A 24386-nucleotide genomic window follows, 5' to 3' on the forward strand; every position below is an offset into this window, starting at 1 on the left:
AGGGTCCTGAAAACTCCTGTAAAAATTTAAGCGTGGCCCAACGATCAGATAAAAAATTATGGTTTTTTTAAACTACTATTATAATATAACACGACTAAACCCTCTCTTAGACCTAAACCTGTTTTATTGGTCTATAAATACACCTATTAGGTCATCCACGGTGTTTTAAGATTTTCATTGGAGCCTATGTATTTTTACTCATAAAACATATTTAAAAAAAATCATAAAATTATGATTTTTGTATGAAACAATCAACCAGTTATACAGCTGTATCTAATCAGTGAACCGATTAATAATTTTTACGCTTTAAATACATAACATGTTAAATATTATTATTTTAAGTATAAAAAGATAGAAATATACTGTTTTATAACATGTTAAATATTATTATTTTAAGTATAACAAGATAGAAATATACTGTTTTATTAAAAAAATTCAAATTATATTACTCATATAAAATTTTTAATTTAATATGATAGTTTTTTTTTTAAAAAAAACCCCTTCCCCCCTCTTTGAGTCTTTCACATTTTCGTTGTCAAAAACCGTCTGTCTCTCTGTTATCTCTTTTGTTCCCCCTCTTCGACCTTTTCATTGTCAAAAACCATCTGTATCTCTGTTGTCTCTTTTGTATTTTGTTCTGACTCAACTAATAATACATATCACATTGAAAACACAGAGTTGTGGTCTTTCTTGTGTGTTTCCTTTTTCTAATTGTACACTCCTATCTATTCCTATCCTTTCCCCCCCCTAGAAGGATAGCATATAAAAACCCCCTGTTTTTCAAATCCAATGATTTTGATCTTTCCACACTAATAAGTTTTGGTTTTACTTGTTTCCTTCAAAACCCATCTTCTAAAACCCATCAATTCGTTCTCTTTGGCAGTTAATTCTTTTTAATCGTAATAAAGTATCAATCTTTCTTTCCATCTCCACTTGCTCTGTTTTTTTTTGCTCTGTTTCTTTAATTTCTCAAGAAAAAGGTGGATTCTTGGTTTATTGATTCTCTCTTTATTCACCACCCAAAAGGGTATAAAAAAGTTTGTTTCTTTTACACTTTGGGTTTTGATTCATATTTATATTCTTTTTTTTCTCTCTCTTTCTTTGTTGTATTTTTTTTTCAGTTTTGAAATATACATGGGATTCTTGCATGTTTCTCTCCTACTATCATAAAAATCACGATCTCAGAATCGTGTCCCGTAAATCGCTAGTTTTTCGTTGATTTAGTGCATCCACTTGTCAAAAAACGTTGCCTTCCCTCTCTTTCTTATTAATAAAAAAAGGAAAGAAACTGAGTTTTCAGTTACAGCAATAAACAAAAACCCTTCGACTTTACTTGCGTTCTCTTGTCTTCTCTTCTGTTTGAGTTTCTTTTTTTTTTACTTAGAAACCAAAACTAAAAATGGGCACCTGTTGGTTTCTCAAATTAGTTTTGGTTTTAGGCCTTTTAAGGAATTGTGTTGATGGTCTTGGTGTTAATTGGGGAACTATGGCTATACGTAAATTGCCACCAGAAACAGTTGTTCAAATGTTGAAGGATAATGGGATCCTAAAAGTGAAGCTTTTTGATGCAGACCAAAATACAATGACTTCACTTGCTGGTACTGGCATTGAAGTTATGGTTGCTATTCCTAATGACCAGCTTGCTGTGATGGGTGATTATAATCGTGCTAAAGATTGGGTAAAGAGGAATGTAACTCGTTATGATTTTGACGGAGGAGTTACCATCAAGTAAGTTCAGAGTTTTCTCTCTCTGTAATTTTTTTTTTTGATTGATTGGTTCTGAATTTGAGTTTCTATCATCAAGATAAACAATGGAGTTTAAATCGATGGAAGTAATCCATATCCAAGTTAGGATTGCAATATGGTGGCATGATTATCTTGGTTGGTATTGAACTTCATAATTTCCTGGAAGCTGATCTAGCTGTTCCATCTTGTGTGTAGGAAAATTGTCATTTTCAATTATTTGGCTCGAGAAGCTATTGTCCTGGAGTAGTTTCCGTCTAGGAAGTTAATTTCTTTTGTCCAAGTAAAATCTTTCTGTTAATTAGGAGTTTGTCGTTTTTGTTGGAGGTAAAATTTGTTTGCCTTTTCTTAATAAACTGGTAATCATGACCTCCCAAGGCATCATTAACGCAGTTGAGAAGTTGGTGTTCTCTAGGAGTTGACTTTAAATTGATCTCTCATGTTCAAGTTTGTGCTCAAGAAATTTAAAAATGTGGGTTTGTAGTAAGGGTTGTGATTATTGTTTTGGATATCTTTTGATAATTCTATTGATTTTGGATGAAGTTATGGCCTTATTGTTATACTTTATTACGCGTTTGTACGAGAGTTTCAGCTTCTCTTATCCCCATCCAATGTTAGGAAAAGAGAAGCTTGCGTAATATTCTTGATGTATCGAGATTCAACTATTAAATATATAATATGGCCTCACAGTTGGACTTTGCTAAAATGCTGGCTTGGTTCTTGAATCTTCCATAAGATGGCAGTTGGGATTTTTTAATTGGAGAAGCTAACAGCCTGGTAGGAATTAATGCGATGCGTTTGAGTTTTACTTCTTACTAAAAAAGGTAGGCGTTCCATTTTTTTTTTATACTCAGAGCTATTATACCTGCGTATCTATTCTGTAGAATATGATAGCATATGCTTAGAGTTTCTAGGAAAATAAAATGGGAGATTGGGCTTTGGATTCTTAGCAAGCACTCCTCCGACTTTTATCTGTATGAACTTTTGGTTTCCTTTTCGTACGCGTTCAAAAACCTATTGGAGAATCATATTCTCGGTGGCATACTTTTTTGAGAGAACTTTGTATTGGAAAGGAGAAAAAGATGGCAAGCTTGCCCACTCCAAAAGCTAATTGGAATGGGATACAAGTAGCACAAAAGAATTAAATGTTCTGCAAGACTTGTTTGCACAATTTCTCCATATCCAATGCTTGATGAGACGTGGGAATTAAATTGAAAGGAGTCCGTAGTAGAGTTCCTCAACTTAATGCCCTGTTTGCCACTTAAGTTAATTGTAGTTATTTAAAATTCTACCTTACATTTTCTATTCTTGTGATCAATTTTGAGAAACAGAAAATAGAATATCCATTTTTTTCCTTCAAGAAAATCCTTTTCTGAATGATTTGCTGTTTTGACATTCATAATTTGTGTTCTATTTTCTGTGAGAATGCATCTGGAGTTGTGTATTAGAGCTCCAGAACATCGTGCTTTGTTTCTTAATTCCATATCGATACTTGGTTGAAAAATTCAACTTTACATTTCTACCTTCTTAAAACTACAAGAGATGGACTTGTTCCTTGTGTGTGGTGTGTGTGTGTTGTGTTTGAATTCTATATCTACATTCAATGGATTGTCTGTTGAATGGAGGGATTTGTGCAAATTCAGAAACACATCATCTCATTTCATAGCATATAAATTGGAAGGTTTACATTCATTATATGGTTTTAAATACGTTCTATGTTGCTGTTGTCCGGTGTTGTTGAGAATGAAAACTCACTATTAACTTCTGCATTCCTTTATATATTTGCTGTCTCTTCACAGGTATGTAGCAGTTGGTAATGAGCCTTTTCTCAAATCCTACAATGGTTCATTCTTAAACACCACCTTCCCAGCACTTCGGAACATACAAAATGCCCTCAATGATGCTGGGGTTGGAGACTCCATAAAGGCCACTGTACCCTTTAATGCTGACGTCTATAACTCCCCAGATGACCAAGCCTATCCATCTTCTGGAAGATTCCGCAGTGATATTAATGACATTATGACCGAGATGGTTCAGTTTTTGGGTCAGAACAACGCACCTTTCACTGTGAACATCTATCCTTTCTTGAGTCTCTATGGGAATGACGATTTCCCATTTGATTATGCTTTCTTTGACGGGGCTCCTCAACCTGTTGTAGATAGAGGTACTGGGATTCAGTACACCAATGTTTTTGATGCTAACTTCGACACCTTGGTCTCGGCCCTGAAAGCAGCGGGCCATGGGGATATGCCCATTATAGTAGGTGAGGTAGGTTGGCCAACAGATGGGGACAAGAATGCCAACATAGGTAATGCTATTAGATTTTACAATGGGCTTTTACCACGACTTGCAGGCAACAGAGGCACCCCACTTCGGCCTGGCTACATAGAAGTTTACTTGTTTGGTCTTCTTGACGAGGATGCCAAGAGCATCGCTCCTGGGAATTTTGAGCGCCATTGGGGAATCTTTCGATATGATGGGCAGCCTAAGTTTCCAATGGATCTTTCTGGTCAGGTTGCAAACAAGTGGCTAGTGGGTGCGCAGAATGTTCAATATCTACCGTCAAAATGGTGCATGTTTAATCCAAACGCCAAGGATCTTAGCAAGCTTGCAGATAACATAAATTATGCCTGCTCCCGTTCAGATTGCACGGCACTTGGATATGGCTCCTCCTGTAATGGCCTGGACACCAATGGGAATGCTTCATATGCATTCAATATGTACTACCAGGTGCAAAACCAGGATGAATTCGCCTGTAATTTCGAGGGCCTGGCCATGGTTACCGAACAGAATATTTCTCAAGGGAACTGCAATTTCACCATCCAGATAGTAGCTTCATCTTCCTCCTCTCTCACCCTGTCATTGATGGGTTCTGTATTTGTAACAGCCTTGTTAACATCCCTTTTTCTATAGATTGATTTTTGTAGATACCTTGGACATCTATTGCTCTTGGCTTTTTTGACATTGGTTACTCTGCCAATTCATTTAATAAATCTCCACTGTTGCTTTGATTAACTGTTCAGAACTTGTTGCCTGATCATCATTCATTCATTCATATGGTTTTGCAGAATACTTGCAAAATCATTATAGCCATCACCCTCTTGAAGGAAAATCCCAGTTTCTTCACGCCATGTTGAAAGCCCTGCTTGCTTTATAATCAATTATCCTGAGAAGATGGCATGCATATATATATAGATAGATGTCATCCCTAACTCATTCCTTACAGCAATTTGGACGTTCGCACCATCGAGACAATTACCAACTACTACTTCCTAACACACACACAAAAAAAAAAAAAACTATCACAGAGAAATAAGAACAAGTTAGATTAGACAGGAATAATAATAATGTCAACAACAAATAGTAATTCATGTGATTTTCTCTCAATTATTGGGGTGGTCCCCTAAAAAAAGAAAGAAGAAGCAAGCAACCCGAATTCAAAAAAGCCTCTCAACTGCGGACCCTTCATTCTCCTACCAGCACAACACACCCACTTGTGCCTCCTCTCTTGGATGTGATATGTCCCAGCTAGCCAGCCCAGCCGCACTCTCTCTTATTCCCTTATATGGAAAGCTTATAGTGTCATCATAATTATGATATTTGACTAATAAAACACCTTAATTCAAGTTCAAATCCCAGTTAGTGGCAATTAAAAACTTCTCATTCATGTGGGTATTTGAGAATAAGATATTGATTATGGTTCAAAATGTTTTTTACTTTGAAATGTTTTTATTTTTTAAAAATTATTTTTGATATCAACGTATCAAAACGATTTAAAAATATATAAATTATTTTTTAAAATATTTAATTTTTTAAACAACATGTTACCAGACACAAGAAATGGTTTAAAATGTTGATGGTTGGAATCTTTAATCAATCGCTGTCACTTTTTATATTTTTCTTTCGTTTTTTTTAATTAAATTATTTGGTTACCGAAAGCTAGATGTGTGCATGTCATCCTTTTTAATAATATTTGTTCAAGAATGAAATCAAAGCCTTTGTTTTAAGAATATTACAATTACATTACAAAGCATGCATTAAACACTGTAGTAGCCTTTTTTTTTTCATTTTTGTTATTAATCTTTTTTTCTTCCATCATAACTTTCTATGCCTAAATCAATTTATTAAAAATTATTAAGAAAATAAACAATTCAACTAAAAAGGACTAAAGTATAAGACAATGAGAAATATCATGGTCAATTTCAGATTTGCTAGAAAAAGCATGTTTAGTCTACCTTCTTTTCTTTTTCTTACTCTACAATCCCTTTAGTTTTTGCAATTTTAATTTTGGTTTAAGAGTTTATATTCTTAACATTTTAGTCTTTAAATTTGAAAGAAAAAAGAGTCGTCTGAAAACAGCGAAGAAGAAAGAAAGTTGATGAATGACCACTTTTTTTACAACAAAACTCGTCATTCTTGGTGTTCACAGGTTCCATTCGATAAAAAAGAGTTCAATGGTGGTGTTTTTTCCTATAAACATGCCTAAAAAAAGTAGAATGGGTTCTGTTTAGATTTTCTTATCCAGTTGATCTTTTTTTGAGTGATTTTGGGATGTTTTAGGGCTGGTAAATGGTTTCGAAAGGGTTTTATAGTGTTTTCAAATAAAAAAAATAAAATTTGAATTTTAGGTTTAGAAACCTAGACCCTAGTTTTTTGATCATTGGAGGTAACTAAAAAATATAATAGGAAGTGACAAGTTTTCTAGTGCCACTAAAAGTGACTTGTCACCTATTTAAAAAAAAAAAAAAAGAAGTAGGCAATGCTTCAGGTCCAAACAAGTCTTGGCTTTTTTGCTTAAGACCATGCATTTGGGTTTGACCCATCAACGTCTGAACTTTTTTTTTTCTTATCCACTTCTATTAATTGTTTCAATTGAATTAGCTTTGTTTTAAAATAGTGATTGATTGTTTTTTTTTAACATTTTTTTAGTTGTATGATATTTTGAAGAGATTAGTTTGATTTGTCTTGAATTTCTTTCATCTTATGTTTTATATGAATTAGTTGTATTTGTATAATTGTTTTATAAAAATAAAAATCATTTGCTATTAGCAACAATGATTAATTGTTAAAATAAAATGAATAAAAATATTTAAAATAAAAAGTTTAGTCGATGTAAAACATTCGTATGTGAATCTATATTTTATTTCAACTTTAAAAATTAATTTTCTATTTTTATATTTAATTAGTGTTAACAACTCCTTTTGATTTATTAGTTTATATATTTTTAAATTTATTTAATAAAGCATAAATATCATCCTTTTGTTTTTCAATTAAGAAAAATATGTTAACAATTGGGTTTCATAGTTTGTTATGGTTTGATTTCTATAATTGCTAAGATAAAATGAATGAAAATATTTAAAATAAAAAGGTCATTCGATGTAAAACATTTTTATTTTCATCTATTTTTTATTTCAACTATAAAGATTAACGTCCCACTTTAATATTTAATATGTGTTCACAACTTTTTTTTATTTATCAGTTTATATATTTCTTAATTTATTTAACAAAGCATAAATAGCATTCGTTTTTCAATTAAGAAAAATATGTTAAGAATTAGATTTTATAGTTTATTATGGTTTGTTTTCTATAAGGTTATCGTAATCTCAAACAAGCATCTCAGTATTGGTTTGGTGCTTGAGTTTTTGAGATATTATTTTTTTATCATATAATTACATAAAAATAGTTTAACAAAATAAAATAAAGTTATTAAACCCAGTGAAGTTCATGACCCGAGTCATGAATTTGGCGGGTTAACCTGGGTTGGTTTGGATCAATCCAATATGTCATTGTTTCAATGCTCTTTCAAAAAACATCATCTTGATTTTTTTAAAGTCAAATCACGTTTTTACTTGTCATCCATACGAGTAACAATGTATAGATTAGAGTATGATATATATAACAATGTTTATTAATATTTTTTTATCGGGGTTTGCATTTTGCTCCTCGATTTACCATTCCACCCTTATTTAAATGTTACACATATTTAGTTTTTTATCAAGTCTTTAATTGTGAATATTTTTTATATACCAATTGATTATTATTTTTTTGTTAGGGTTTACAACACTTATTTATCATGGCTTTAAGTTTTAGGTCGAGGTTTACACTAAGAATCATGATCACTTGTAAAATAAGTCTTATGTTGGGCTTAGAAGACCCTATGACACTAAAGTTAGCATTGATGTGAGAGGAACAAATTCATAAATGTTGTTTAGTATATACATTTGTAGGAAATATAATGAGAAAAATGATAGACGTATGCAGTGATATATCTAGAAATTTAAGTTTTAGGTCGAGGTTTATACTAAGAATCATGATCACTTGCAAAATAAGTTTAATGTTGGGCTTAGAAGATCCTATGACACTAAAATTAGCATTGATGTGAGAGGAATAAATTCATAAATGTTGTTTAGTATATATATTTGTAGGAAATATAATGAGAAAAATAATAGACGTATGCACTAATATATCTAGAAATTAAAACTTATGAAATCAAAACATGTTTTACTTTGTGACTCATGTACATTTATACAACCATAAACCATGTCAACTTGTATAAAGATAAAGGTAAAATGGAAAAAATATTGTGATATCCAATTTAATGATAATCATTTAAGGTAACAACTCCTAATGGTTGGTAGTTCAATTTTCAATGAAATAATGTTGTCATGTTGGTCATTCTCTAGGTATAGGCACCTTTAACATTGTTTTATGAGTCTAGTTATGATAAGAGGATGCAAAAATATTTAATGTTAAGTACCATAAGGATAGTAGGTGGAGTAATTTGTAGATGAGCCTCAGGTATATAGTCTTGTGCCTTCAAGTATTTTTAATTATGTATAATTAATAAAAAATGATTTGATTTTTTCAATTCAAGCATTGATTTAATGTTAGAATCTTTTTTCAACACTATGAGAAACCCTTATAAAGTTAATCAAAACAAATTATGTAATTCAATTCTAAATTAACTAAATATAGATGGATCAATTTGAGAAAAAAATATGTGGCTAAATTTTTTTTTTTAAAAAAAGAAAACATTATGTGAATCCACAATGAATCCTCTCAAAAGACACAATGTTTCTCTAAGCCCCTTCAATTCTTTTATAGTAAAAGCCAAAGCCTAGATAACAGTCTAACTATTGTTATTTCTATCTTTTCAAATTCAATCAGGTAGCTTTCTATTCTACTTCATACACATATAAAGTCTTTAGTATTGTTTTTTTTTTTTTATGAATGATTAAGTTAAAATAAAGAAACTAATTTTCCAAACCTCTACTTAATCAAAGTTAGAGTGATGTGGACTTTGAATTGTAAAGTTGTAAAAATTATAATTTTATGTTCTTAACTATTTAATTCAATACAAAACAATTTACTAACTATTTTAATAGTAAATAAACTAACAACATAGAACTAAAACTCTAAAGTTTAATTTATCAAACACAAAACAACATGTAAAATAAAACTCAAACCTATATTTATGAAATTATAATTATATATATAAATTGAAATCTTTTTAGACATTATTTACAATATGGATCGTCTTGAATAGTCCAACAAAGCATGAAGAGGAACCAAATAGAATAACAAAGCAACTCTATAGCTTACTAGTTGCTTATATGTTCCATTTTATTATCTATTTTCTATAGCTTACAAGCATACAACCTATAAATTATAGCCTACGATCTATAACTTAAAATTCCAAGATGTCTAAACCTTAAAAGAGATGCATCAAATGAAGTTGTAATTTGCAACTGAGTTGTTGATTTTTTGTTGTGTGTTGCTTGCAATTTCCTTATAACTTTTATGTCTTTTATCTTTTAATTTTCCTTCTAATAATCATAATTATAAGACTCGACATATGACTCAACCTAAGGTTTAGGTCGTTGGTTGGGTGAGTCAACTCACGGATTGAGGGGTTGATCTGTAACCCAGCTCTATTGGGTTTTTTTTTAGTAAAATGACATCATTTTAAACAAAAAAGAAAAATTAAGAAATCAATGATTGAGTCCCACTCAAGTTTTGACCAAGTCTTACTTGGATTTTGACCAAATCACCCGAGTCACGAGTTGACCTATCAAGTCACCCAAGTTTGATTGAGTCAACTCTTTAAGTAGTTCAAAAGCAAAATTAACCTGGGTAAGGTCTCGAGTCACCAAGTCACTAGGTAGGCCTATGGAAACAAGTTTGATAATTATGCCAATAATATCTCTTATCGTTCACCTATATGCATGTTTCATCCTCAATTGTACTTGTTCTCTCCTAATCATGCGCTTCCCAAATTATATGGGTGCTTTATAATGAGTTTAAGGGTTCTCTCATTATTTGCAGTTGTGATGTAATTTTTAAGAAGTTAAGTGATTCTTTAAATTTTTGAAAAGCCTTTTAAAATTCAAGTGTTCATAATAATTTATTCTATTGTTTTTAAACTTTAAAGAATGATAGAAATCTTTCTCGTAGATTATATATGAATTTGTTTAGAAAAATTGTCTTTCTAAAAGGCATTCAACATCTTTCACTATAGTTAGGTTAAACATATTTGCAATCCCTTGCAATTTTTTTAGGTTGGGCTCTATGCCTTTTTAAGACACAAGGTAACCCAAAAACTATACTTACCAAATGCTCATTTGGTTATGTACTAAAAAGGTTCTAATACAAACCCAAATAATTCAAGGTTTTTTCAAAGATGATAAATATCGTAGGGTGGTGAAGATGGAGTAGTGGACTTAGAGATCACTTAAAATCATGATTACCTACAAAACAAGTCTCGTGTTACGCTTAGAGGACCCTTTGATACTAAAACTAGCACAAATATGAGAGGAATAGAGCCTTAAAAGTTGTTTGGTGTATATATTTGCAAAAATTATAATGAAAAATATGATAGAAGTATGCCCTGATAAACTTGGAAATTAGAACTTATGGAATCAAAACATATCTTACATGGATGTTTATATAGTCATAAACCACGTCAACTTTCATGGAGATAAAGACAAACAAGAAAAATAGTATGATACCTGATTCAGTGACAATCATTTATAGTAATAACTCCTAATGGTTGTTAATTCACTATTGAGTGAAAATAATATTGTTGTGTGGTTTATCCTTTAAATATAGGCATCTTTAACGTTGTGTTGTGGGTCTAGTTATGACATAAGAATGTAAGAGTATTTAATGTTAAGTACTGACTATAATGAGAGTAAATAGAGTAATTTATGGTTAGACTTTTCCTATCCGGTTTTGTTTGTTAGATTCACACTATCTTGAACTTGGTGGATAACTAAGTCTAAATACCTTTAAATCTAATATATTTATCAAAACCACGTTATTTTAAATAGAATAAATATATTTACATCCAAGCTTGTGCCTTTGGACATGTTTGTCCCTTTGCCAGGGTGCGTTCCCTTATTATTAGGCTGTGTGGAGATCTCAGATCTATTTTAAAGACTAGTGAATTATGAATAAGTTGGGTCAATTGTGCTTATTGGAAGTTATGTCACCTGTCTTAGATCTAGTGAAGCATTGAGCTAAATGATGTGCCCGAGCTCAAAAAAACATGGAGTCTGTACTTGAGCTTCGGACCCCGAGAATATTTCATGGATGAAATATTATGAGAGCGGCAGTGCCATTACATTCTTTGAACAAGTCTTGCTTTTCTTTTCTTTTATCTTTCTTTTCCTTCCTTTTTTCAACAAGCTTCGTGCCATTTATTGGCGTGTGGCATTACAAAAGACAATCATCAACTACAAGCAATCATAACCAGATAACATGCCTGGTTCGACTTTTTTTTTTCCAAAAAAGAGGAGGGTTGAAAGCACTGATAGTTTGGAATATTTTCATGGCAGAGAATTGGGAATTAGGAATTTTTCCCATGATGGGAATGAATGAAAGATCAGATTTCCCTGTATTCAAATGTCTTCCATTGTCATCAAATGCGATGTGATGTTATGTTCTTGGAGAGGATAGAAAAGAGATTCGCCTTTTTTTTCATTTTTTGTCAAAAGAAAAATAAAAGTTTATTCTTTTACTTATTTTGCAATTTCATTAAATAAAACCACAACGCAATTGAAAACAAAATATTATTCTTCCTAACATTTTTAACCGATTTAGTATGGAGATTAAGTTGCCATTCCATCAGAAAGAGATGTGATGAATCTTGAATGAAGACTCTAAACTACTAGCTAATCCTCCATGCATGCATGCTAAAGCCAATTTCGCTTCTTCAAAGTAAATGGAAAATTAGATCTTGGTGCGTGAGTTTGAGAGCAAATTACAGTAGAATAGCATTCAACCTCGTATTCAAGGAAGGAGATTCTAAAGGAGAAGACTACTCAAGCTGTCATTTCTTGAATTTTTTAATTATTTTCTTTGATGGGACAATATTCTTATTGACGATGGAGAAAAGGGGAAAAAAATTACATAGTTGTAAGCCTTCTTGGCTATCCAACCATACCAATTCTTGAAGTTCAGAGAACAATAAATGGCCTTCAAATGCAATTTTCCCATTCTAGTGGGGACTTGTGGTATGGTGTGTGCTTGGAGGGATGTTCATTTAACTATCATGGTATAGTCATAACTATTTCCCAAAGTTTCTCAACATCTCTACCCAATGGCGTCAGGTTACTCTCCGTTTAAGAAAAGATAAAAAAAAAATTGTTTGACACAATTTATTGGCACAAGTGTTCAATTTTCTTGCCCACATACGAAGTCTATTGCTTGTTCTTGCACGAAATGTCATGCTTGACTACAGCATTTACTTAACTTGAATGTTTTGGGTCTCTGGCTAATTAAGATTTGAGTGTGGGCATTTGGGGTCGAGGAGGGGAACCTACAGGCTACAGGATTTCACATGGAGGGAGTTCAAGGACTCGGAAGGATAAAATGGGCTGACTGGAGCAGAAAGGGGAAAAGAATCTCCTCAAAACATTTCCCTTTTTCATGATAACCGAAGCAGCCAAATCAAACTTCAAAGGGATAATGAAAGGTCACGTGCATGCTGAAATCAACCATCTTATCTCCTTTGAGATAGTGCCAAGGTTTACATGATACAAAATAATAATGTTAGATTCCTTTTCTAAACCTTGAATAGATTATAGACACTTGGATTATGCTGTCTTGACCATCATGATTTTTTGTCTAATAAAGAATTGCATCTCTATACAATGCTAGTTGTGGTATGGCATTCAGCGAGGGGAGGGAATCTATAGCATTTGAGAAAAAGATAGCCAAATAGTCTACCTACTCCATTAAGAGCTCTCTAGTTTTGCAGATAAATCCAATGTCATAAAATTGTAATCGAAGAGAAAAGAGAGAATTTAAAATTAGCATTTTGAAGATCTAGTTAGGTGCCGATTCCAAGTTTTCGAAAGAGAGAGAAGGGTTATGGAAAGCACTTTGTGGTGCCAATTAGCAAGGGAATCCCATATCACATCAAGTACTCCTTTCTGTGTAGAAACTAATTCTCAACAAATAATTCGGAATTCACTGCATTACCAGCTAAGAACTTGATCCAGCTTCTATGGGACTACAAGTTTTTAGTATACATTGGAAAGGGGGATTTGGAAGTTAATTACTGTTGCTGACTAGGTATTGAAGACAGCAGAGTTAGCCATTCTCATCTCCATTACCTTCTTATGAGAGTTGGAGTGCAAATAGCTCACAAAAGTAGGGCTCTTTGCTGGCCTATACTCTGGCAGTAACCTGCCTGACTTGTATCTTACTCCACATGCATTGCAGAGTGTTTTTGGACCCGATGGTCCTGCCCTCCATTGTGGGGTCCTTTGTGCAAGGCAATGGGTGCACCTCCTTGGTTGTTGCTGTCCATTGTCGCTCTCCAAACTCCCTGTACTGTCCTTACTACTGCTACTCCCTACTTCTAATACCTTTCCTAGGTCCTCCTCAACATCACCTTCCGCTCCTGATTTTTCTTGTACCTCACCATCTGTGCCTCTGTTGTCGCTACCATCTTTTATGGGCGTAATGAGTTCACTATCAGCTAACCAATGTGTTTGCTGGAGCAAAGGAGGGTCTGAGCATGCCATATTAAAGGCTTGGTTGGTATAACACCAGCTAGTTAATAGGTTTCTGCTTCTGTCACCAGCAGTCCTTCTTCTCTTGCTTCTTGCCTTTCCTGGGACTGCAAGTTTCTTCAAGGAAGATGGGTTTTCTTGGTCTTGAGGTTTCTGTTGCAAGGGTTTTGGGGGGTTTTCTTCTGTGTTTGTCTTTTGAGCATCATTTGTTGGTGCTGGGAGGCAGTTTCCTGTGCTGGATAAGCAGTCTTCTACAAATACTGACAGCCATTCCATGCTAAAATCAACTTCCTGTACCAAGGCAAAAAAAAAGTGGCCTTAATGAACTGGGTTTCTGAAGAACAAAATAGAATCTTTAAAACCATAAATAGCACAGACAGAAACTGATAAAACCCGGCAAAGATTGTCACTTTCCAAGTTCGTTTGAACACATAAAGTAGTTCAAAGTAAATATGCAGACAAAATCTAGCCAAAGAAGCAAGAACTAGAAGAAAGAACTGAACACAAAAGGTACAAAAAAAAAAACACTATTTTGCAGCACCAACTTTGCTAAACCCTTAAGAGCTGAGGATAACTCAAAAAGGTTGAAAAACTGTGCATAAAAAAGACATGAAAGAAACTGAAGAAGACCCACCGTGTTTTGAGCAGAGAAGAGGTCATCAAGAGGACTATTACTAGCGGCGGCGGCAGTAAGCGTAGAGCAAGGAGGAGGGGAAGCAAGGACATGCTCTTGCTGGTGATGATACTCACCGGAAACCGTCACATTCTGGCAAAAATCCATGGCCAAGAAAGGGAAATTAATGTTTGAAACGAACAAGAAGCACAAGGAGAGAGTGCGAGAGAAAGTGAGGGAAAAGGAAAGAAAGGAAAAGGGAAATGGCGCAGTGTCTCAACGAGAGTAGCCCTTTTATGGCCCGAGTTTTCTGTCGGCATATAAAGCTAAAGAAACAATCAAAGTTACAAACTAGCAGTAGTTTTTTTAAAAAATTAACACAGTAAACTTAAAATTTTAAAAGAAAAATACTGCTCGAAAAAAAAATTGATGAAATAGTATACTTTAACCGTATTATATTTCAAAATTAAAACACGATATTCTATAAATACTACATCTCTGAAATGCGACAACTTAAAAGCTTGGTGTTGAAATGGGAGGTGTAAGACAAAATGAAAAGGAAGTATGGTCTCTACTCTACCCCAGCACTAGACATAAGCAAATTCCTGACATTTGCTACAGCAACAAGAAGATGAGGACATGCCCTGAGCTAATATAGGACGTTCTTGGGCAAGTTCCAAGTAACATTATTCTTCATGCTAATCTTGGTGCGCATGGCCTCAGCTGATCGATTCACTTGCTTCATGACTTTCATCGTTACATTTGCTTTCTTGACTGCACAGTTGCCAGCCCTCTGCTCCGGTATCTAAAAATTGGATAAGAAATTAGACAAAATACCACCGCTTCTCAATTTATCTGAGTCCTAGAATTTCTTGGGTAAAAGGGTAAATGAGGAGTTGCTGGCCTTGAGTTGAAAGCAAGAGCTTGATGTTGAAATGAGAGGCTATGGGTTTGTACGAGATTTAGCAAAAGACAAAATGAAAATGAAGTATGGTCTCCGGTGATTATGGAGGAGGATGGAAAATAGATGATTCTTTTTGTTGAAAAGAAGTTCATTCATTTCATCAAAAAAATCATTATGTCGTGGTTTTTAATTGTGTTATTTAGTTAAATATCGCATTTTTAAACTGTAATTTTAATTAAATATTATAGTTTTAAATCCTAATATTTTAAAAGTATGCTATTTATTTTTATTCTGTAAATTTTATATTTATTGTGTTAATTGCCCAATTTATCCTTGCAAACCACATACTTATTTTTCTTTTCCTTTATTTATTTTTATTTGAAAATACTTATTACTAGTAGCTTGTTCAAAAATTAAATATTAAAGAATTTATATGTGGTACTGAAATTGCTAGTTTGAGCTTCTAAAATAAATTTTATCTCATGCATTATAATTTTTTTTATTTTTTATTTTCAATTTAAATCCTATGATTCCATAACAAGGTTATATTGGAAAAAATATAAATGATAATATATTTTTTTGGAGGGTGTGTGAATTTTTTTAATTTTAAAGATGGTGAAGAAGTGTAGCTAGGGAGATGTTATCCTGAAGTAAATGCATGTCTGGTAATATCATGAAGTCTCTATCTCTTTCTCTTTCCCTTTCTCTCTAGAAAAGATAATAGAACTAGAGTATTTGGCAAACAACACCTTAAAAAGAAAATAAAAAGATTGGCAAGCATAGCTGATAAATCTCGTAGATTTACCTAAAAAATCTAAGAATTGGAACCTAACTCAAGTCGGATTTTTAATTGAACCAGATAAAATATTAACATGAAACTTAGTTGACTTGACCGGGTTTTTCATGACCTTTGGTCAAATTGCAAACTAAGTTGAGTTAATATTAAGGAAATTTGCAAGTTAGCTAGTAGCTCAACTAGCAATAGTCAAGTGATAAGGAGTCAACTAGAAGAAGAGAACATCCATGATTCGAATCCTACCACTTGCATTTCACAACCCACATCTAAGTGTATGATCGACTAGGACTTCGAGTTAGCGGGCTCTCCCTAGTGATTTGGTTCTTGAGAGTGGCCACCCACTCATGAGTTGAGTCTAGAAATGTATCCATGATATAAAAAAAATTAAGGAAATTTAATAAAACGACATATTAATAAAAAATGGTTAACCCAATGACTCGTGGATTGACCAATAACCTAGTAACTCAAGTTATTTTACAATTCCTATTATGGCAAGTTCTACCAGTATTAACCAAAAGTTAATTGTGATTTGAAAAACACTATAGACACTGACTCATTTGCGTTGTTCACTGGAATAATGTAATGGCTTCTTTTCCTCTGCTAACAAAAAGCAAAGGCCTTGCCTTTTAAGATATTTAAATATTTTTGCAAAGTCATTAAAGGATTGATTGGGGGCATTTTTTTTAAATTTTTTAAGCATAGTAAAACAACCTAATTTCTCTTCAAATTGAGGTTCATTAAACTGGCAAACAGGGGCAGTGATGTCTTTATATTTTTTTAAAATACAATAAAATGACAAGTTTACACTTGGAATCGAAAAAATTAAATCATTTGTCTAGGGGTCTTTTGGTCTTTTTGCTCTGGTTTTTTTTGTTATTATCAAGTTCATCAAGGGTATTTTGGTCTTTTATCAAGATTTAATTATTAATTAGATTGAAAAATATGTTAGTGCCCGTGCACTTTGGGCAATACGTGCAGCGCCTTCAAGTGGAAAAAAATGTCTTTTTTGTCATGTCATCAAAAGCGTTAACATGCCCTCTTCTTTATGGTGTGGTGCGTGTCGGTGGTAGTGGAGCGGTTTGTCACCAATAGACCTTTTTTTCCTCTTGTTTTCTCTCTCCTCCTCTAAAAATTACAGGTTGGTCCTCTTTGTTGTTGATGTTTCAACTTCAATTCTTTTTTTTTTTGTTCTTAGCCCTTTTATCAAAGTTATATTTGTTTTTAATTTTATCAATCAATTTCAATTTAACATATTTTTTTTTTCAAGATGATTCTTATTCTTTTGATTTCTAATTTTCTTTTCTTAGCCCTTTTGACAAAGTTATATTGGTTTTCAATTTCATCATTTAATTCAAATTTATGGTATTATATTTTTCAATTTTTTCTTCATTGTTTTGATTTCTAAATTTTTTCTTGACCCTTTTTATAAAAGTTTTATTTGATTTCAATTTCATCATTTAATCCAAATTTATGGTATATTATTTTTACCAATTTGGTCCTCATTCTTTCTATTTTTTTTGTTAAAGTTATTTTTATTTTGAATTTCACCCTTTAATCAAAATCTTATTTTTATTTTTTATATCAATTTTTATCCCCATTCTTTTGATTTTTTGGCTAAATTGTTTTTTCTTTTCATTTTCAATACCCATTCTTATAATTGTTATTAATCCTTTTGTATAATTAAAACTATTTGTTTTCTTCCTTCAATATTTGAATGACTAAGAATTGGGTTTCATGTTTTTTGTTAAGATAGGGTGCTTCGGGTCTAATAACCTAAGTTACAGGTTTGAAAAGTTAATTGGAGTTGATATATTTTTTTTTAAATAAGCTTTATAATTCTCTTTGTTTTTTTATCAGGTTATTCTGATCTAATGGTTTGGGCCACGATTTGGCAGGATTTTCCTAGTTATCTCGACCCTGATTAACAAGGTTATAGGTTTGTCATGCTAACTGAGGTTGACCAAGGTCGATTATTTTAGATCCTTTTTTTTTTACCTCATTTCATATTTCTATATTTAATGAGTTGTGAATCAAGCTACACCATTTGTTCCCTTTTTAAAAATATTTTCCCAGGTTATTATGACCATTTAAAAAAAAACATTTTCATCTATTATTGTTGCTTATTTTTTCTGTCTAATTAAAATAAAACCAACTTATTCGATCCAATCGAGTTTATGACCCGAGTTGTAGATTTTTTTCTCCTTTTATAAAACACACTTTGACATATGAACATCATTTTCTTGAGTATTTTTTGTTTTAAGCACAACGAAATTTTTTTTTGTAAAGTAACACAATAGATAAAAATATTTGGGGATATAACACAATTTTACAAGTTGCAGATGGAAACTACGACACGTGAGTTGTAGATACCATCTACGAATTTTATTTTACAATTTCTATCTATGACATGCGAGTCGTAAATGGCATTTGCAACTTTATTCAAAATTAATACCTAAAGCCCTCTTTTTCCCTTATTCCCCCTCTCTTCTTATAGCCATTCGCCCCTCTCCTTTCCCTACCATCACCGACCTTCCTCTCTCTCTCTCTCTCTCTCTCTCTCTCTCTCCACTGTGAAACACACCTCAAATACCACAAGATCACCTCTCTCTCTATAGTTCAAAATTGTCGCCCCCTCTCTCTCTACTATTGGTCAACTGTTTTCTAGTCACAACAACCACCACCAGTCGCCATCACCACCCACATTTTACACTTAGAAGTATATTGAACACTTCCCCTCTATCAATTTGATGTAATTTATGCTAATGTGTGTTAATTTGATTTTATACAATGTTAGGGTTTTAAACCAGGACTTTTTTTTGAAAATTTTAGGGTTTTTTTTTTTGTAATGAGGTAAATTATATATAATTTGTGTTGATAATTAGGTTATTTTGTAAAATAATCAATAATTTGTTGTTGTTGTTGATTGTGAGTTAACAAAATTATTTTGTTAGAGTTGATGTTGATTTAGGTTAAATTATGGATTATATTGAATTGTGTATAAAATAAGATAATTGACTATGAAATACATGATTTTGTTTGATACTTTTGTTATAGTTCTAAAATTTGATGAATGTAGGTGTTCGTCGATTAATTTGATGAATTTAGGTTTTAGTCGATTATGTTACCATTATGGTTTTGTTAATAAATTATGCACTTTGATTAACCTCAAGATATTAATAAATTCAAATTATGTTTTGTTGTGTTGTTTGACAGAATATATGGTAATTTGGGAATATTATGCTTCCATAATAGTATCATTGTCAATAGCGACAATAGTAAAATTATAATGAAGGAAGCCATGAGTTTTTAACTGCTACATTAGACATATCTCTTAATGAGTTATCTAGAATGTTATGTGATCAACTTGGTTGGAATATGTTTGAAATAGAAGTTGAAATTACTTGGAGGATGTTGCAAATCGAGGTCAGTCAATCTCGTGATGTTGGTGTGCCAATTTGTAGTGATGAAAGTGTGAATTTAATATTTAGGTTTACGAGGATTAATGAGATTAATATGCAAGAGCTCCACTTGAATAATAGACCTAAACGAGGAAACTCTTATAATATGGAGTTAACCCAAGTTCAAAGTAACTCTTAAAGAACCACACATGCATCACGAGTAGTTGGTCCATCTAGGTTGGGTGGTAATGCAAGTAGATAAATGTCAGTACATGAAATTGTTAATATGGAACCTTAATTGGGTATGACATCTACTTCATATTGCTATGAAGAATCCAAACCAAGTGACGACAAAGATGACCATCACATTGATAAAGTTGAGGTTGAAGAGGGAGATGAAAAAGATAGTGAAGATGAGGATGTTGAGTTAGTTGAGCCTGTCAATCAATACATGGCTTCCCCTGCTCTTGAATTTGAGGTTGCGAATAGGAATGACCAACACCTATGCAATGACTAGGTTAATATTCATAGGGATTCGGACTAATCAGTTGATGAATTAGAGGTTGGAAAAAAAATTAGAGACAAGTTTGAATGTATTATTGTAGTAAAACAATGGCATATAAAAAATTCATTGCAGTACAAGGTCCATCATTCAACTAAAACTTATGTTTCATTGCAATGTATTCAAGAACTAGTTTATAAAAGGTATTTGTATGAGAGATATCACCAAAAATCTAATTCATGGGAAATCTCAAGATTAAAAAGGTCACACATATATCGGAGCCCTTTTATTTTGTAACGTCATTGTCAAATTGACTCAGATCTCATTGATGAGGTGACGTTGATAATTATAAAGAAAGATTTAACTATAAGTGTTGCAATGATTCAAGGTATTATGGAGAGGGATTATGGAAAATTATGTAAACTTCAATTATTGTTTTTGATTCAACTATATGGATGTTTAATTGTATTGTAAAGGCTAATAATTAGTTGATACAAGACCTTAATGGAGGCATGGTTTGGACTAGAGGAGGTTCTATTGCTTCCACCTGGTTATTGAGGCAGGTCCTGATGATATGTTGATTGTATATATGTAGGATCAACATCGTTCAGATGATATTTGAAAGGGAAATGTCAAGTCTTTAGATTAATATCATTTTTAAATAATTATTGTAATTAAGTATTGTAAATTATTAAATTTTAACTACTTTAATTGTTTAAATAACTAAATTGCTTGATTTTTATGGCAGTGATCCTGTAACACCTTAACATCATACATTGATAGAGTTACGTGAGCATGTTCACCCATTTGTTATCGAGGCTAGTTTTTTTTAGATCAGTTAGTTGCGTAACATACATCTTGACCACACATTAATTACAACTTTGACTTGGCAATGGAGGAGCAATACATACACATTCCATCTAAGTGTTGATGAGATGACACTCATACTACAAGAAGTTGCTATGTTGACTAATCTTCGATGGATGAAGCCCTTGTAACAGGACATGGATGGTTGATTGACAAAGATGTTTTATGTGATCATTTATTACGACCGATGTGTCCAGTCAGTGTTTATAGGGGCAGTTGCATCAAATTGATATGGTTGGACATAAGTTGTAAGACCCCCCAGCATATGCAATAGAGGACTAGTTGATTATGTATGCTCGGATATACACATTACATATATTTAGAAGTTTTATTTTCACAAGTACTACGGACAATGCGATACCATTATTCTTTTTGACACTAACTTTGTGGCTTGTCATGTCAGACAGTGCGAGGCTAACATATCACAGTAAATCCCACTCATGTCCACAAGTTCTACCGGGATGATTTGGATAAACAACATCCACATCAGGTATGAGTTGCAAATGTATTGTATTTTTTTTTTGTTATTTGAACGTGAATTATTTAGTTTTGATTTGTTATCTAATATAAGTCTTTCATATGTTCTGATAGGTTGTATAAATATCATATATAGAAGACTTGATACTTTTAGCTTTGCTTATATGCCGTAAGGGCTCTGATATTTGGTTAGCACAAGTCTCGTTGTATTACTTTGACATTGTTGAGATGCATTGCCCAGATTGGATAATGCGATAATTTGAACTATCTCAGCATATACCAAATTATATTGATATTGATTATGAGCTGCATAGTATTAGTGTTAGGGTAAGCATGAGGGGAATTGGTTGGTGATTCATGCATCTTATCTAAATCTTTAGGATGCTAAGAGAGATCATGTTTTTTAGGAGCAATATCTGAAGATTGATGTAGATACCTACATGAGACAATATATATTCATTACATGTCATTTTATTACACTTACCTAGTCATTTTTCTTAAGGTATCTACGCAATCCAATGCATTATGCGCCCCGATATCCAAGACCAAATTATTTCATATGCAAAATTATTTTACATACAATATTTATTAAATATTATTAATGTTATTGTGGATGATGACTACTAATTAGTTTTTAATATATGTAAATAGATTCATTACTTGATATGAGAGGCTTGGAAAGCAATAATGACTATTCGTGAAGGTGTTGATGAGATATGACATATTGTGGCAAACATTATGCTCAATTTATGTCATAGTGGACTTCAATAGATTAGGGAGATTGAGCGTCTTGAAGTGGCATTAGCGGAAGATGAGATTTTTTATTGTGGAAGTGTTGAGGATGTTGGTCCATCCACGAGCTAGGGTGATATTGGTCCTCCTCACACCTACACGGATGTTACATGCCTCTCCTCGAGTTGGACGAGTTGGGGGTGATGCTCTAAACTCATCCACAAGTGCTCCAGGCCTTTTCACAAGCTGGGGTGGTTATTAAATATAGTTATATGTTATTATTTGTTATGAGAATTATGAATAGATGCATAGTTAGTTTAATTTTAATAAAATGATGTTATGTTAATTGTAGGTCTAATTTTGTTACTTTTGATTGAAGATGTTATGTGTTGTTTATGTGAATTATATTTTGATGCTAACAACTAGTTATTTAAATTTTGGTTTTTTTGGTAAAGAGTTAATGGCAGAAGAAATTGTCACAGGATGTGTCTCTTAGTTAAGTCGCAGATAGCATTTACAACTTGAGTATCGCAATTGAAATTTTCGACTCTCGAGTCACAAATAATGAATACGACTCTCATGTCGTAGATATTGTATGTGACTCTCGTGTTACAGATGTTATCTGGGATTCGATTAAGTGTGCTAGTTTTCTAAATATTTTTTCACTTATGTTATTTTACCAAAAAAAAATAATTAAACTTATGACCAGCTTCTTCTTCCTTTTTAACCATTAATGGGTTACGACCAACTTGATCAAGAGATTCTACAAATGCTTAAAAATCCATGCATGAAATTAGTTAACTTATGCTGATCTTTCCGTGCTAGATATGAAAATCGAATTGAGTTCCTACCTGAATATATTGACAAGCAAGCCACACATTGAGCCATGTTCTGTGGGTGTGCAAATAGATAAATACTCGTGTTCTTTTCACACACACACACGCGCCACCAGGATGCGGTTTGAATTTGATCCTCTGAGTAGGAGCGAAGCCAATCAATGCTTGGTATATTACATAATAAATACTTCTAAAGCTTCTTTCAACTGCTGCTAAAGTTTTAGTGAAAATTTTGAAGGTATTTAAGAATATAATTACAGTTGTTTTTAAAGTAATTTTTTATTTAAAATAATATTTTTTTTATTTTTTTAAAATAATTTTTAAAATCAGCACATTAAAATATTTTAAAACATAAAAAAATTATTTTAAATTTAAAAAATTAATATTTCTTTTTTGGGGTTAAAATAGAGCTTTTGTGAAGCTAGCATCGATCACAACCTCACACAAAATTTGACCCCACCTGGTTATTATTCTTTGCAATGGCTTGGACATGGAGCATGTCGCCATCAAGTCTTAGCTCAGCCGTAGCGATCCACAGTGAAATTCAGCTCACCCAACCCAACACCCTGACCATCCTCATGAGCTGTGATGCAGGATTTTTTTGCATATAGTTTTTGTTTATTTTTTAAGTAAAAAACAATTTAAAAAAACATATAAAAACAAAAAAGAAAACTGTATCAAACACCCCCAAAGTCTTTGAAATCAGATGCCTGCTCTGCTGAATTTCTTCTCATCTCCTTCCTTTTTCCTTGCCATGATCTTGACTTGGCCATATTGTTTTTGTTCTATATTTGTTTCGTGTATAAAATTATGCAAATCCACACTGGGCAACTGTATAGTTGCTTAATTTCCCTACTGTTAAATTACTTCGTATGTTTAAAAATATTTTTTTATTTGAAAATATATTAAAATAATTTTTTATATATATTTTTTAATATCGTTACATCAAAATTATTAAAAAACATTAAAAAAATTTAATTTGATTTTTTTAAAAAGCAAATCCCAAGCAGAGCCTAAAAAACTTTCTTGCACACATTTAAAAGGAGTTACTTGCTAATTTGACATTGTGGTAGCTTCTGTTTATTAAAATATTTTTCTCTTGAAAAAAAAATAAAATTAATGTCTTTTTAGGGTTTTTTATAGTTTTAATGTGCTAATATTAAAAATTAAAAAACATATATATATATATATAATATTTTTAATTAAAAAATATTTTAAAAAAACATCGTGCAACATATTTCTAAGAACACATTTAATTATGGTTAAAATATGGATTTCATTTGAATTTTGAACCATAAATCCCATGCCTTGTGAAGAAATCAAGGGCAATATCAGTTTATTATATGTTTTTGTTTTTTAAAAGTATTTTTAAAATAAATTAATATTTTTATGTTTTTATATCGTTTTGATGTGTTAATATCAAAATTAATTTTTTAAAAATAAAAAATATATTATTTTAATATATTTTTTTAAAAAATAACACTTTAAAATATAATTA

The 24386-nt window shown here is 32.1% G+C and overlaps 2 protein-coding genes across 2 annotated transcripts; one reads left to right on the forward strand and one right to left on the reverse strand.

Annotated features, from left to right (window-relative positions):
• The first annotated feature begins 527 nt into the window (after nt 1-527).
• Nucleotides 528-4758, forward strand: LOC7469872 (glucan endo-1,3-beta-glucosidase 8). The gene is made up of 2 exons (XM_024590816.2): nt 528-1728; nt 3543-4758. The coding sequence occupies exons 1-2, from the start codon at nt 1400-1402 to the stop codon at nt 4654-4656; spliced, it is 1443 nt and encodes a 480-aa protein (XP_024446584.1). The 5' UTR covers nt 528-1399; the 3' UTR covers nt 4657-4758.
• An 8356-nt stretch (nt 4759-13114) lies between these two features.
• On the reverse strand, nt 13115-14710 carry LOC7469873 (GATA transcription factor 2). The gene is made up of 2 exons (XM_002325790.4): nt 14398-14710; nt 13115-14054 (listed from the first exon to the last, which is right to left on the reverse strand). The coding sequence occupies exons 1-2, from the start codon at nt 14542-14544 to the stop codon at nt 13317-13319; spliced, it is 885 nt and encodes a 294-aa protein (XP_002325826.4). The 5' UTR covers nt 14545-14710; the 3' UTR covers nt 13115-13316.
• Nucleotides 14711-24386: the final 9676 nt, after the last annotated feature.

The sequence above is a fragment of the Populus trichocarpa genome, chromosome 19, assembly GCF_000002775.5.
Source record: "Populus trichocarpa isolate Nisqually-1 chromosome 19, P.trichocarpa_v4.1, whole genome shotgun sequence".
Lineage (NCBI taxonomy): Eukaryota > Viridiplantae > Streptophyta > Magnoliopsida > Malpighiales > Salicaceae > Populus > Populus trichocarpa.